The sequence below is a fragment of the Vipera berus genome (genome assembly GCF_964194415.1).
Source record: "Vipera berus genome assembly, chromosome: 7".
NCBI classification, from domain to species: domain Eukaryota; kingdom Metazoa; phylum Chordata; class Lepidosauria; order Squamata; family Viperidae; genus Vipera; species Vipera berus.
Window position 1 is genome coordinate 29,871,224 of NC_138209.1, and position 17,150 is coordinate 29,888,373.

Below are 17,150 nucleotides of genomic sequence, written 5' to 3' on the forward strand. Positions count from 1 at the left end.
GGCTGGTAAGGAAGCGGCGTCCCCCCCCTCCTGTGTGTCGGGCCCACGGGGCTTGACACACAGAGAAACGCAAATGCTGGACTGCCGCCACCTTTACTAGCCATTCCTGCGGGTCTGACACACACACACACACAAGTCGCGCGCGCAAGTCCTCGGTAAGTTCTTTTTTTTTGTTCACTGGAGTATAAGCCGAAGTGGATTTTTCAGCCCAAAAAGTGGGCTGAAAAATTCGGCTTATACTCAAGTATATACGGTAACTCAGTACATATCACTGGTGAGATTTGCAGTAAAAATTCCATTTCCACTTCCTGGGAAAAATATATGTCACTGTAGAAGTAGTCCTTGGTTTATGACCACAATTGAGTCCAAAATTTTTGTTGCTAAGTGAAACATTTGTTAAGTGAATTTTGCCCCATTTTACTTACTTTCTTGCTACAATTATTAGGTGAATCACTGCAGTTATTAAGTTAATGACAGTTGTTAAGTGGCTTCCTCATTGACTTTGCATGTGAGAAAATCACAAAAGGTGATCACATGATCCCAGGACACTGCAACCGTCATAAGTACATGCCAGTTGCCAAGCATCCAAATTTTGATCACATGACCATGAGGATGCTACAACAACCGTAAGTGTGAAAAACAGTCATACGTAACACTTTTTCAGTGCTGTTGTAACTTTAGGTAAAAGGTAAAGGTTCCCCCACACATGCGTGCTAGTCGTTTCTAACTCTAGGGGCCGGTGCTCATCTCCGTTTCAAAGCCGAAGAGCCAGCGTTTGTCCGAGGACGTCTCCATGGTCATGTGGCCGGCATAACTAGATGCCAAAGGCGCACGGAACGCTGTTACCTTCCCACTGTAGTGGTCCCTATTTTTGTACTTGCATTTTTACGTGCTTTCGAACTGCTAGGTTGGCAGAAGCTGGGACGAGTAACAGGCGCTCACTCTGCTACGCGGCACTCGGGATTCGACCCGCCAAACTGCCGATCTTCTGATCGACAAGCTCAGCGTCCTAACCCACTGAGTTGTATAAGTCAACGACTACCAGTATAAGTAGTCCATGTTTTAGTTTCAATTATTTGTATGGAATCATAAACTTTACTATCAAGAAAGCCAATTAGGTACAATTAAGGTGTTGGACTGGCCCTGAGAAGAGCCAGATTCCATTCACCCCAGTCAGAAAAGCTTACTGAGTGACCATGGGCGCATGAAACCCATCTTTCCCAGGATGGGATTCTTGTCAGGAGAAAAAGGAGGAAGGAATGCTATGTACACTGGCTTGAATTCCTACATGAAAAGCAGGATATAAACCTGACAAAGAAATAAATAGCTATTTAATATCCATTTAATTACGCATCAGTGGATAAGCTATTTCTGATAGGATGTTATCTTCCAAAATTAAACTGCTAAATTTTGTAATATCTTCAATAGGAGCATTTACTCTCCAACCCTAAAGGCTTTCCACCGGATGGCTAAGATTCCAACACTCAATTGATCTGAAATTCTGATCAAGATTCTACCTCAAAATAAGGTTTAATAATTATGTAAAGCATTCCCAAGAGGTACTGAAATAAGCAAAACATCTTTCTTCAAAGCATTAAAGCAGCTGTATCCTTTAGAAGTCTCGTACATCCGCTTGGAGGGCTGTTTGACTGCTGTCAGGACACTTCAGCTGCCACAAGCAGCAATGCTTCCTTTCCCAAACACATTTAGTACAAATCCAGATCACAGTTAAGTTTTGAGAAACTCTTTCTTTCTGTATACATGCACACATGTGCGAGAAACTCAGTTGAGCTCTAAGATTTTAGGCAAATTAATGCCTTTTAAATTTTACTGTTTGGAGAGCAGGCAGTGAAGTGCTAGCAACTCAAGCCATTGTTTTTTTGTTTCTCTGGTTTAAAAAGTCACTCGTTCATGAACTGAAATGGAAAGCCTTGCTTACCTTTACAAAACTCATACGAATAGTGCACATCTTAGTGAGTTCATACACAGTTTCAAAACCATGGTTCACTGACTGAGCTAAAAGTTGAGCAAATTCTTGATTGTTGAAAATTTTTAAGCTGCAGCCGCTCGGAATTTTGCAGACGGTAGTTGGATGAAAGCCATGATGGTAATTGCAATTTCGACTTTGCACAAATATACTACTGTCACTAAGGCACTCTGCATAGACTTCTCCACCAACATAATACAAATGAACTCCTAGAAAAGAGACAGAAGATGGTTAAATTTTCTCTGAAATTGTAGAAACTTCTACTTGTGGCACAAAATATAAATGAAGAATTGCATATAGGTCAATCAACTTAGCAGCTGCATAAAGAAAGTAAGGTTTTAGTCATCTGCGTATACTCTTACACCTAAGTATTTCCCCAATTATGAACAATAGGGATACTTCTAGATATTTGTTTTGGCAGCTTAAAACTATCAAAATACAAGAATTCATGAATTCACATTCATCAATATAGTCAATCTCTTTGCAATTAGTCAAAACTACAATTTCTTTATGATGCCTAACTGGGATGCAATTATCTTACACACATCTGGAAAAACTCTTTTTGTCTTCTATGTAGTCAGCCTTTCTCTCCTAACTGCCAATGTGGGGGGTAGGGAACAAACATCTCTTACCTGTATATAATCCTGGCTTTTTAAAAGTATTTTGAGCACAACTGTGTACTAATGTTTCCCTTTTCCCTTTTCAATAAATACCTTTGCCGTTCATCAAAATTAATCAAAAAATATTTTTCCATGGAATTCATCCCAAGTCTTCATCATTAAAAAAAGATTCTAGAAAACCCAAATCCGAACCAGTATCACAGTTCTTAAAAGTAAGGATGCAACATGCTACTGGAGTTATATAATTTTGCCAATTCAAATGAAACTTATTTGCCTTTAAAAAAAAACTTTAAAAATCCAATTTGCAATTGTGGATTGGAAAGAGACATGTCCAACCACTTTTCCCTTATTCTTCATCTATTATTACATAAAATACATCAATACTCAGGAGGTTCAATAGATATTTCAGCCTCCAATATATAAGGATCTACCATCCTTATTTCAGCCATAGTCATATTCATTTCAAATGGATTATTTCTATAAAATGGTGTAGCAGCTTTCTTTAATCTGCATTAGAGTATATTTCTCACTATCTCTGGGCAACATCAGTTTTTTCTGGAGATATACCCATCACATTAGGGGGGGAGGTGTAATCTCATTCCTACAGGTTGCCAGCATTTTGCAGAGATAAACATATGAATAATGTTGTTGAATACATTATTTCTCAATGAAGCCTAAAAACCTGTTAAATGTAGCTTGCATCTCCAATGTACTGACATGATCAGAATCAATAATACCTTTGCCAATATGCCGCCTAGTATTCTCAATAGTAGAATTCCGGTTAACATTTGACAAGAGCCCCAGGCAAAACCTGTTCTTGTTATTTGAGGGATCAGTGAAGCCATCCACCAACAAACTTGTGGAAGAGGCATGAAATGCCTCTCCAACACGATTATTGAGTTCGTAATAGACAATAGAGCACCAGTGTTTTGGCTCTTCATAAGCAACTGCCTGAACATCTGCAACAAAAGAAAAACAGAAATAAGCAATGCTAGAATTAATGAGTTCCTGAGCTTTAAAGTTTAATTTATTTATATTCATTGTGTAGACTTTGGTTTAAGATTATGGGGGGGGGGGGGAGAAAATCTGGTGGTGTAGCTTCTAATTAGAAATTCTCCCACAGTGTCCCATTATATGATATATTTAAACCATATTAGTAATGCAGTCAAAGCATTCAAAGCTGAGAAATGGAAAGGAGGTGGGGCAGATATTTGAGCAAGTCATATGAAGGTTTCTTTTTTAAAAAGAACAGTTGCTCTAAGCAGCTTTGCATGTTGACTTACAAAAATAAAGGCTGCATAGTTCTTAAAGACAACAAATACATTATGGTGTAATTTCTTATGGAACAGACAATAATTAAGTTCTCTTCTTAAGAATTTATTAAGTCTTTAAAATGCTACCAAATTTACTCTACTGTAACAATGAACACATAATTATATCTCATTTCTTACAGTTCCTGTAATAATTACAGTTCCTTAGGTTTGGTTTAACCTGGTTTATTGAATAACCTTTAATGACTGTTCATACAATACAGTAAGCTATAAACATTGTTTTATAAACCACAAGAGCTAAGTGTATACAGAACCCAAACCTGTGTAGTCTTTGGTGCTCTCTGAGTTTGGTTGTTTGCTTGCAGATATTTCATTATCCAAAAGAGGCAAACACTGCTATATCTAAACAAGGCAAACCCCACACTCATTTGCACTGATGTTAAATGGTCATATAATGAAATGTCTGAAGCGAACAACCAAGCTCAGAGAGCACCAAGGATTCCTTATATCATTCCTGAGCTACATATATATACACATATATATATACATTCCTGATCTACATATATATATGTGTGTGTGTGTGTGTGTGTGTAAATTTTTAGATTGCTAACAAAGAATTAAAGAATTAATTAATTGTTAGCAATCTAAAAATTTACACAAATATGAGCTGTCGCTGTTGTGACCACTGCCTGTGGATGGCCTTCGGTTAGGCCGAAACAGGAAATAAAGATTTGTCCCATGTTTGGGGCCTAGCAAGGTAATTTAAATAGTTAACAAGCATTTAACACACACACACACACACACACACACACACACACACACACACATATACACACACACAGACGTAAATTTTTTGGCTTGCTAACAAAGAATACAGGGAGACAGATACGATCATTTCAAACTTATTTGTTCTTATCAGTCAGCCATATCTTTCTGAGATTCGAACCTGGGCCGACTGCATCTTAAGCAGTTGTTTTAACCCCTAGGCTAGATGGCCTTGGGTTAGGCTGAAACAGGAAATAAGATTTATCCCGTGTTTGGGACTTAAGCAAGTGCATTCTAAATTCTTAACAAACATTTAACACATATCTTCCTTGCTTCTCAGCTAACAAAGAGAGAGAGAGGGAGCCTGTGGCCTAGGGGTTAAAACAACTGCTTAAGATGCAGTCGGCCCAGGTTCGAATCTCAGAAGGGTATGGCTGACTGATGAGAACAAATAAGTTTGAAATGATCATATCTGTCTCCCTTTATTGTTTGTTAGCAAGCCAAAAAATTTACACAAATATGAGCTGCCACTGCTGTGGCTACTATTTAGGGCACAGGTCTGCAACCCGCAGCTCCGGAGCCGCATGCGGCTCTTTCAGCCGTCTCCTGCGGCTCCCAGTCCTCTGCCATGTGCAGTCCAAAAAAAAAAAAACTGGGACTAAAAAAGTTCAACCAATCAATTCAAATATGCAGGGTAGGTGCATATCTCACCTTGGCTCCACTCTTCAGTCAAACCCTGTTCTGCGCATGTGTGCATGTATGCACATGCACACACATTTTTTGCGGCTCCCAGTTTTTCCTTTTGTGAGGGAACCGGTTCCGAGTGGCTCTTTCACTGTTTCAGGTTGCTGACCCCTGATTTAGGGAATGCCATTTAGGGAATGGCAGCATTCGTGCGAACAGAGGGCCGCATCAATATTTGGGAGGGCGTGCCCACTGTCTCCAAGCGGTGATGCACTCCGACCCTCTAGTTTCGGCCCATGGTTCCGGGAGCGAGGATGAGCAGCAACCTGAGCTCAGGCTCGTGTATTTCAATGCCAGGTCCGTAGTTAATAAGGCTCCTCTTATACGTGATTTGATCGAGGAGGAGCATGCGGACCTGGCTTGCATTACGGAGACCTGGTTGGGCCCAGAGGGCGGTGTCCCTCTGGTTGATCTTTGTCCATCGGGTTTCCAGGTGCTGCACCAGCCTCGGGCTCAGGGTAGGGGCGGAGGAGTGGCGGTAGTCGTGAGGGAGACCTTATTTTCGCGGGTGGCCACCGTTGTCCAAATTGTCGGGTGTGAGTCCCTCCTCCTGAGATGTGGCCCTAGAGCTCAGTTGGGCTTGCTGCTGGTGTACTTTTCGCCTAGTCGCGCAGCAGCAGCCCTGCCTGAGTTTCTCGACATCCTCTCAGGGTTGGTGATTGAGTTCCCCAAACTTATGGTTTGGGGTGACTTCAATCTACCATCCCTGGGGGGATCATCGGAGTTAGCTCGGGAGTTCATGGCTTCCATGACGGCCATGGACCTGATGCAAGTTATTCAGGGTACAACTCATGGGGGGGGTCACACGCTCGATTTGGTTTTTCTATCTGGACGGTGGTTATATGATCTGGGTGGGGGTTCTCCAATTGTTACGCCCCTGTCATGGACCGATCATCATCTCCTGCGGTTGGTCTTCCGTTTTGCCACTCCCCGTCGTGGGGTTGTTGAACCAATGAGATGGTTCCGCCCTAGGCGCTTAATGGACCCCGAGTGCGCTCCCACAGAGAGGGCCTCCTCAGGGTGCCTGCAATCAGAGAATGTCGATTGGTGGCCCCCAGGGGGAGGGCGTTCTCTGTGGGCGCGCCAGACCTATGGAACCGCTTGCCGGTTGAGCTCCGGACGGCCCCCGAACTTCGCTCCTTCTGACGCGATCTAAAAACCTATTTATTTGAACAAGCCGGCCTGGTCTGATGGGTTTGGGGTTTGGGTTTGGGTTTTAACACAGCTTTTAATTACTGTATTATATCGGGCATAATTATTTAATCTTTTTTAACTTTTGTATTTTGTATTTTGATATTTATTGCCCTGTACACCGCCCTGAGTCCTTCGGGAGAAGGGCGGCATAAAAATTTAATAAATATAAATATAATAAATATACCTGTAGATGGCCTTGGGTTAGGCTGAAACAGGAAATAATCCAAATCCAACCCATGTTATGGGTTAGTGTAATACATAAACCTTGTAAATTATTTTTAACAAAATATAATGGAGATGCATTTCTGGAATGTTTATTTAAGACATACATTTATTAAACTTTTATTTTTTTTACAAATTTAAACTAAGGAAGAATTCTAGTCAACAATAACCGTTCTTCCTCTCAGCAACCAGAACTGCCTCTAGCCAGGAAAAAAAAAACCCTATGCTCCCCTATTCAACAAGAGAATATATTCAAGCAGCTACAGGACCTGCTGCTACAAATACTCAAACATCTTAACAAAGTGTAATGAAACTGAAAGGAGAACATAGAATTTCAAGGTCCATTTTTTGGGTACACTCATATAAGAGGAATAAATCCACTCATTCTGCACTAAATTTTCAGGTTGTGTTAAGATTTATGCAGCCAATTTGTTTTTGATAAATTTTTAATTTACAATCTCATTAAAGTGTTAAGAGGGAAAGTGCTGCTTTGTAATCAATAGCAACAATAACCTCTTCCTGACTCACTGAACTACAAATTTAAGAAAGATGTTTTTGCTTTTACTGGCTAAAGAGACCGATTGCTTCCAGGAACTCTTGCCTTCCTTTTTGATAATTATCTTTAGTCAGAGTAATTCAAACGTATATGGCTGATGCTGTCTGTTTACACAATGTTATTTTTATCCAAGCAGCTTGCAGCAACATACATGGGCTTCGTTGCATTTTATTATCATACCCATCCTATCAGGTAGATTCAGAATCAAAACACTGGAGTTGTTCATCATTACTCAGTAACATTAATGAGCAATCTGTGGTTTGCACTTTCTTTCCCCCCCCCCTATTTATTTCACACATCACAACTGCTTGCACAATATATAAACCCAGATGATTTTTTTGGTATATAATTTACCAATAAGTGATTCAAGATAAAAGAGAGTTCCCAATATGGTTTTCACAAATGAAATTGAACAGCTGGGTTCAAATATTGTGCTAAGCCATGGTTCATTTAAAAATGGTTTATTGAATAAACTATAGATGGTTGGGGTAGCACAACTCGTTAAGGATAGGCCAACTGCCGGTGCAAACAATTCGCTGCATTTTTAATCCTTTCAAGTCACTGTTAGGCAATCTTTAATTATTAGTAACTCAGTGCACTTTTCACAGCAAGATGCCAGTAACTATTACTGCTGCACAGCTTTGCCCTAGTTCTCAAAGTCAGGAAGAAATGCTGCCAGCTGGCCATTCCTGAAGAGTGAAATCATATCTCTCTCTCTCTCTCTCTCTCTCTCACACACACACACACACACACACACACACACACACACACACACAGAGGCGGATTTCATAGGAACTTCCTCACATTTGCCTTAAGTCATGCAGAGCAGGTGTGTTTTGTCTCTCCATTCCCAGCATGAGCCAACAATAGGAATTACCCAACTTCATTGACAGGATGCAGCTTGTTAAGTAAAATCTCTTAAGACTAACAAATCTTCACAAGGAGCAGGCCTCCAAATCTCTGTAGCCAGAGAGCACTGGGGTTTGCGTTTATTGCTAGTGCCCTTCATAAACATGAACTGCAGCAGACCTTTTTGAAAGGCTATTAAACAAAGGATGTAACCATGCACATCAGGTAGAGGTCTGGGGCACAGATAAGAGCTCACTGAATTAGCGGAAACAGGTGTGGAATAAATAATATGAATGGAAAAAAGAGTCTGTTTCCCCTTCACAAATGAAGAGAAGAATTATTGTATCACTCTAATTACAGTATTTTAATTACTAATATTACTAGTAGGAATCAGGTTGTCAACTTTACTCTTTCTGCATTCTTAAGGGCAACCTGCTTCACCTCATTCGCTCCCTGCCAAACAATATAATCCAAGATTAACAGGAAGAAAGAAATTGAAGCTTACTCTAATACCAATTCTAGCAAATTTATAAGACTTGCCTGGAACTGGTGTAATTGGGGTTTAGCTGACATCCAACTCAATACAACACAGCCCTGGTGGCTGATTGTACTGCCAGTCCCCAAATTAATGTCTGACTTAAGGACAACCACTAGGGCTTATCCTTAAGGTTACAAACAAGCTTAATATTACTAACAAAGGTGGATGACATTCTCTTCCTCAACCTCACAAAGCACTGAAGCTGCACAATCTTTCCAGAACTGCTGAAGGCAAATGTTTTTAAGCTATAGCCTGTTTTCAGCAATTTTCACTAATTTCCTAAAAACATTACACTGCTACGGTGATTTCATCTGCTGGAGGAAGGACAATACCATTTGCCATTTTTAATAATAGGCTGTTTGCCTATATACGTTCGAACTTAAAATACAAATTTGGGTTAAGACAGAGTTAGGGAATGGAACTGGCAATAGAAGAAGGGGACGACAGAGAATGAGGTGGCTGGATGGAGTCACTGAAGCAGTAGGCGTGAGCTTAAATGGACTCCAGAAGATGGTAGAGGACAGGAAGGCCTGGAGGAACGTTGTCCATAGGGTCGCAATGGGTCGGACACAACTTCGCAGCTAACAACAACAACACAGGGAATGGAACTAGTTATTAATCTGTGGACTGTCTGTAATGTGATCATATTCTTAAGTTCAAAGTCAATTCAATTAGGTGCCAAAGGGATCACTGGGTATGTGCACTTGTCTCTTTCCCTAATTTGTGGCAACTCATACCATAACCCTTAAGAACTCAATCAAATATCTGAGTTTACATGGATAGAGGAAGGGGACAGTCCTAGGGAATGAAAATATTTTAGGGTTGAGATATTTATAAAATTTTATTAAAAAATTATATTATATTTTTTATAATTTATAAAAAGATAAAAATATGCAGAAAATCATAGTTAAAGCAAAACACTGGTAAATTTGCCTTTTTTCAGCTACAAGGACTACCTACCATAAACAAATCAGCAAAAACGCAAGTGTTTGCATTTATCTACTAAAAGCTTGCTTTAAAGCAGAATAACATAAAGAAATTGTTGCTTACGCTTATCCTTCAAAAACTTTTCAGTTGCTTACTAAGCTTAGTAGCAGCCACGTTATCCAGGTGGTTGCATATCTGGTCCCAACAGCTTGACAGGGCATATTATGACTGAACTATCTCCAAGTATAGCAAAATGTGTGAACATATATTGAATGCTAGTGCTGAATTAAATGCAACTTTGTCTGCTGTACCATTTGCACAGGTCTTAACATAAGCATCTTACCATATCCACTGCTGTTTTTAAGTGCAGCACTTAGAGTTGATGCATGTCATTTTTATCCTGCCTTCTTCTTTAGCAGGAACTTAAGACAATACAATGAAAATATAAAACAGGAAGTAAAAGTGCCACACACATATGCAAACATTTTTCATAATTGAAATATGAAGTGTCACCTCCTCTGTTTATTTCTGAAGGAATTGAAGGTGCCATCATATTGGTATCCATTGGTTGTGAACCATCCTGGGTCATCTGATCTTCTGGAGGTAGATAAGCAGGAGGGGGAGTATCAGCTAAGGTAAAACAAAATACTGTTATTTCATCTTTGTACTTATCCATTTTATGGACAGTGCTAAGCCAAACTACAATGCACTTGTAATAATAGAAGAAAACCATCCATTTTTTACTCATCTCTGTTAACATGGCTAACACAGAAATTATTACTCTTTGATTAATTATACTTAAGTTTACTTTTCCTTGAAGGAATTAGGTTTGGGAAAGTTCTGAAGCAAACAGATCAAATCTCTATATGTGAAAAAGAAGTGATGATGATTTGCATACAGGTCATCTTTTCCAATATATTTATCAGTAGACAGGTGCTACATCCTAGTGCACAACAACAAGAACAACTTATTGATGATGGCATTACAATTTAATAATCAATGGAGGCAAAGCATCAATGTAAGACTTACTTTTAGTATTACTGGTTTGCAGCCACATGTGATTATCTCTATATTATTTTTATACTAACATTGTCCTGATGTTTATTTATAACATTCTCTTAAGCCAAAGGTATGCTATTGTCAACTGAACTCACCCTTAGGTTTCAACATCCAAAATGCAGAAAAAAATTATATAGGAACTAAGCATTTACTTAGTGAGGGAACTGGGAGGTTGCCATTCTGCCTATATCTGTGGACAGATATAAATTCCCAGAACATTCTTGTTTACCTAACTTTTCTAAAAAGGAACATCCTTTGCTATTAAGGTGGCTAATTAAAATTACATCTTTTTCTGAAATAATGAAGAATATGCTATAGTGCATATATTATAGCATTATTTAGTGACTACTGCCTTCTTCTAGTTGCTGAAATCCACTTTCTGGAGATTCCATGGCTAAACAGAACAGAAGCAGCAGCTAAGTGGTTTTTTTTCATAAATTCAATTGGGAATAAAAATGCAACTCCATAAAAAAATTCTTTTTTTTATTAAAAAGTTTTATAAAAGTTACAATACAAACCCACCCCCAAACCACCCCCCTCCCCCTCCCCCACTTCCCAGAACTGAATACAGGGTTACAAAAATAACAATCAAAATCTAAATAACATTAACCAACTATATATGTAACCAAGTTCCTAGCACTTTAACTCCCCTTTAACACGAACACAAACAAGATAAAAGTAAACATAATAATAATAACATAAAAACAAGATAATATCCATATTATTAAACAATACTAATAATAAAAATAAAATATAATAAAAACTAATAAAAATACCATAAAAACATACTAATATTATCATTCTATAATTCACATTAAAAAAATTCTGACTTGAGTAATCATTTAAAATCATTTAATCATTTACTACAAAGATGTATGTTATTTAGGAATGATCACATTCCTTCCAAAACATAAGCTTTATTTGTTTCATTGATGATTTACCTTCAAACAGCTTGTTGGCCTAAAACACATTAATGCCTCATGATCTATTTGAGTTAGCCGGCCTGGACTGAGGGGTTTTAAGGTTGTAAATTTTAAATTTTAAACTCTTTTGGGGCTATTAATTTAATTTAATTTTAATCTGTACATTGTACTGTTTTAATTTGCCCTGTAAACCGCCCTGAGTTCCTCGGGAAAAGGGCGGTATATAAATCAAAATAAATAAATAAATAAATGATCTTGGGAGACATATTCTCAACTTTAAATAAGCACAAATAGCTTGGTGATATTCAGTAACTGCCAACATATTACGTCGTCCTACATCCTCTCATTATTGAGGGAAAACCATCTATATGCTTTATTTAAGCAAACTATATATATTTTGTAGATATTTTGAGACTTGATGAAGCCTCGATAATAGAAAAACTGAGGTAGAAAAGAAAAAATATCTTGGCCTGGAGGATGGTGGCCTGAGCAAAGCAAGGCCAAAATTATCTTATTAGGAGGAATATCCAAATCCTTTCTAGTTCCCCTTCTGGAACATGAGGGATATATCCACTTAAGTATGCTTTAGTTCCACTGCAGAAAAATGATACAGCTACTAGAAAGCACATTTTATCAAAAATTCTGGAAATATTTTACTGGCTTAACAATTGCACTAAAACCACTGGAACATCATCCTTCGTATTTCCCCTCTTTGCCTCCCATTGCTGGTCAATGTGCTGTCCCAAAACCATTGCCAATGCTAAGAAATTGCTGCTGAGGTTTCAGAGGAAGCTTACCTGGCATCTGAAAAGGGCTTCCTGGGTCAGAGCTGGCAGGTGAATGAGGGTAGGTACCACTGCTGCTTCCAGGCGAATTTGGATAGCTACTGTTTGGTGAATGGGGGAATGGATGACTGTTGGGTTGCTGGAAAGAGTCTGGAAAAGTAGCATTATGTGGCATATGAGGCTCATTTTGTCCCAAGTTGCGAAATTGAGCCAGGAGACTGTGCTGAGGGTTGTATTCACTGTGTCTAGGAACAAGCACAGGAGGAAGAACTGAAAAGGAAAAAGAAAGGGAAGCTTGAAAACAAATACTGTAAACAATGATAGCTGTACAATCATTTCAGTTGCAGTTAATGAAGAAGTCATACTTTAGAAACAGGTCTAAGGAGCAGGTCTAAGCAAAAATATTTCCTTGTGTCTAGTTACTACATAAGTTACATTTTTGCTGGATGCACCAACTGCAGAATCCCACAGCTGTAAGTTTAGTTTTCACAGCAACTGGGAGAAAAGTGGTTAGATTTGCAGGCAGAATAGTGAAGCTGAACTGGTATTCACAACTAAGAAGAATAGCAAAGATAACCTACCCCCACTTTCAGCTCCCAAAGCTAAAGAAATGTATACAAGGGACAGTCTTTAACTTATGCAAAGTATTGGCTACTGACATCCTTCTGGATGACTTATATCCATCTTTTCCTCTTTTTGAGTTAACATACATAGGGCTGCCTTCTCCAATTTTTTTTAACATAATCACCATTAATATTTGGTAAACAGCATGTTGTCCATGTTTATATTTACAAACAATCCATAACAATTAGTTTCTATAATGCCATACTCTAAAATAGTAGCTTTCCTTGATTTTCTCTTCTTCCAATAATATTCTCTTTTATCAACCTTAAATTAGTACATTTCTTAGTATTTTAGTAGATAACAATTGAATATAAACATTTTTATAGTATTTCTACAAGTAACAACCACATCAATATGAAGCTTCTTTTCTAGTTAATCATCTTAATCACCTTATCATAGATCCTGTTATTAAGGTTCTTATTTAAATTTATTTTCCTCACAATATTCAAAAACATTTTTACCTGTTAAGATTTTCTTAGAGTTAATTACACTTAAATATTTAAGTCTTTTTCCTCATACAAGCCATCCCAACAGTTTTACATTTTTCATTTCTTAAACCAAAAACAAAAAAGAGAAGAAAAAAGGAAATAATATACTACTTGAAAAATTTATCCCTCTTAAGCTAAAATACATTTATGTCCAAAAAAAATTCTATTCTTTTTAAACATATTCAAACCAATATTTAATCTTTAAGTATTCCATCTAATAAATCTACAGCTAATCTTTTCAAAACATTCTTATTAATTGAAAGATTGATGAGAGGATATGCGTTTCCTAAGGCCTAGTAATACTACATCAGATTTTCCCACTTCTCTAATGCAAGACATTTCAAATCATGTGATTTTATCAAATTTCTACAGAAGCTGGATCTGCACAGTGCTTCTTTCTACAAAAGCTAGATGAAAATCTGCAGCCACTTCTTTTGGTTTTCTAATCAGATTTTCCAGGGACAAAAGACACGGGATTCTCCATATAAACTACAAAGGGCAGAAAGAAGGGAAACCATCACTTCTAGCATACATTTCCCATAACAGCTCATGCATTTAATGCCATTAATTTAGGCTCGATTATTATGCTGGGAAGCATCATGTTTTCCCTTCATAAAAAACCAAATTACAAAGATCTGGGTAAGACCACTTAAAATCTCCATAAGCTATGCAATCAGAAGAATTAATAAATGGAAAGAGAAGTTCAGGCCCTAAAACAGGCAGACAATTTAATATGGCCAGGGCAAAGAGATTGTCATGGATGCCATTGTGGCATCTTTGAAGGAAAGTACAGTTTCTACATACATATGCTCTAATGAACCATTTCATAAGCTATGCTAAACTTTTAATACAATTTCTCTGAATTTGGCTGAACATTATGAGTGACCCCAACCATGTGTGAATCCAACCATTTGTTAAGTCATTGTTTGTGGTTTAATATGTTATGTAAACCCCATCAATTGTGGTTTGTAAAATAAACCAGAAATGTTGCTTGAACTAGATCAGTGATGGTAACCGTATTCAGGAAAATACAAATTTTTAAATTGTAAGGCTTGATCAGGTTCAGAATCTTCACTGTAAAAAATAAAGGGCTAAAAATGTACATAACGGGGGAGAATGCTGATTCTCAGAAATTGCTGGCAGCCCAGGGGAAGAGATGTAATTGAAGAGACAGCATGAGACTTCTGCTGTATTCAGCCAAGCACACCTGTTGCCACAAAGCAAACAAGAGGCCCACATCTGCTCTTTAGAGAGGCTGTGAGCCCCTGGAGGGTAAAGCTGTAGAGGTGTTAACTCTTGCCTAGACTGAAGCAAATGCTCTACTACACTGTATAGAAAACTAGTATATCTCAGACCTAAGCATCCTTCTGGAGCTCTGTGTTTTCCAAATTTGAACTTCCAAAATTCTCAACTGGTAGGCATGGAAGCTAGGACTTTAAGAAACTGTTTCCAATGGAACTGAAGGACAACTAGATTATGGATCTTGAAGGACCATGTCAAGAGACAGATGTTAATGTCCCTGACCTTCAAATCACATTTCAACTGTCTGAAACAAAAGCCAAATCTAATGTACTGTGTTTTACCTAGCATGATATGCAAAAAACACACATTATCATAGAATGAAGGCTACTGCTAAGCTTGTAAGCCGCCCTGAGTCTTCGGAGAAGGGCGGGATATAAATGTAATTAAAATAAATAAATAAATAATAAATAAAACAAAGTTCAGGAATATGCTTTTATCCCATTGTTTTGCAAATCTATGTACACTACAAACTGTATGATTGTTTGAAGAAAATGCATCTGTACCAGGCTCTAAGTGTTTTAATTAAATAAAAGAATTTGAGTAGGTCTCCAACTATGTGTTTCCCCAAAAGTAAGATCTGGTCTAATATTATTTTTGCCTCCGAAAGAGGCATTAGGTCTTATTTTGGGGGGATGCAGTATACAGGTCCTCAGTGGAAGGCAGGCTAGTACAATTGTTTTTTCTGCAGTTCTAACTATTCGTTGAAATCTATGTCTGTCTTGTTTGGTTGCAGTTCCAAACCAGACAGTTATAGAGGTGCAAATAACAGACTCAATAATTCCTTTGTAGAACTGTATCAGCAACTCCCTGGGTAGTCTGAGCTTTACGAGTTGGCACAGGAAGAACATTCTTTGTTGTGCTTTTTTGATGACACTTTTGATGTTAGGTGTCCATTTTAAATCTTGAGATATTATAGAACCTAGAAACTTGAAGGTCTCTACTGTTGATACTATGTTGTCTAGTATTGTAAAAGGTGGTAAGATAGTACGGTTTCTCCTAAAATCTGTCACTTCTACAGTTTTGAGTGTGTTCAGTTCAAGATTGTTCCGGCCGTACCACAAGGCTAATTGTTCAACCTCCCATCTGTATGCAGATTCGTCATTGTCTCGAATCACTGTTGTATAATCTGCAAACCTCAGTACTTTAACAGAGGGATCTTTTGAGATGCAGTCATTGGTATATAGAAAGAAGTGGAGAGAGCACACAGCCCTGGGGGGGGGGGGGCTGTGCTAATTGTACAGGTATCTGATGTGATTTTGCCTAGCTTCACTTGTTGCTTCCTGTCTGTTAGAAAGCTTATGATCCACTTACAGGTGTGGTCAGGCACAGCCAGCTGATTTAGTTTAGTGAGAAGGCTATCTGGAATGATGGTATTGAATGCCGAGCTGAAGTTTACAAAAAGATCCTTGAATAGGTCTTTGGAGATTCAAGATGTTGTAGGTTTTAGTGCAGAGCCATATTAACAGCATCATCTGCTGATCTATTTGCTCGGTAGGCAAATTGCAAGGGGTCTAACAGCGGATGCGTAATAGTTTTCATATGGGCCAGCACTAGCCTTTCAAAGGTTTTCATAACTATGGATGTCAGACCAACTGGTCTGTAGTCATTCAGTTCCTTGATGGTTTCTTTGACACTGGGATGATAGAAAACCATTTGAAACAAGAAGGAACAGCACATCTTTAATGATTTATTAAAGATTTGGGTGAGGATGGGGGCCAATTGGTCAGCACAAACTTTCAAGCAAGAAGGAGTTATCTTGTATGGGCCTGGTGCTTTTCCAAGCTTTTGTCTGTGAAATAGACCTTGCACATCATTTTCTGAGATCATCAGAAGTGGGGGACCCAAGGGGATAAAGTCAGTTGTAGGAGGTTTGGCTGTTGTTGGTATATCTAAGATGGGGATGGTGGAGATAGATGACAGTGGTTTCCTCTCATACCTACAGTAAAACACATTCAGGTCATCTGCTAGTTGTTGATTTCTTCAGCATGGAGAGGATGTTTGCTGTAACCAGTGATGTTTTTTAGAATTTTCTACATATTTGCTGGCTCCTTTGTTAACAACTAATTCCTTAGCTTTTCAGAGTAGTTTCTTTTTGTTGCTCTGATCTCCCTTCTTAATACCGTATTTTCCGTCGTATAAGACGACTTTTTAACCCATGAAAATCTTCTCAAAAGTCAGGGGTCTTATACGCCGGGTGCTGAAACTTTAGGGACAGAGCTGGCTGGAAAACCTGGAGCGGATCTTCCATTTAGACCAATTGGAGAAGAAGCTGCAGTCTGTGATTTTTTACAGGCTT

The 17,150-nt window shown here is 38.4% G+C and overlaps 1 protein-coding gene across 3 annotated transcripts in view; it reads right to left on the reverse strand.

Annotated features, from left to right (window-relative positions):
• The window catches only part of SMAD1 (SMAD family member 1), a 42,623-nt gene that overhangs the window by 3,545 nt on the left and 21,928 nt on the right, over positions 1–17,150 (reverse strand). For 2 of the 3 annotated variants that reach the window (XM_081332657.1, XM_081332658.1), the window contains exons 3-6: positions 12,453–12,710; positions 10,187–10,303; positions 3,345–3,566; positions 1,940–2,196 (exon numbers count right to left, since the gene is read on the reverse strand). In XM_081332657.1, coding sequence (XP_081188783.1) covers positions 1,940–2,196; positions 3,345–3,566; positions 10,187–10,303; positions 12,453–12,710 — 854 coding nt within the window. The remainder of the gene's footprint in view (positions 1–1,939; positions 2,197–3,344; positions 3,567–10,186; positions 10,304–12,452; positions 12,711–17,150) is intronic. The other variant, XM_081332659.1, reaches the window with a different exon arrangement.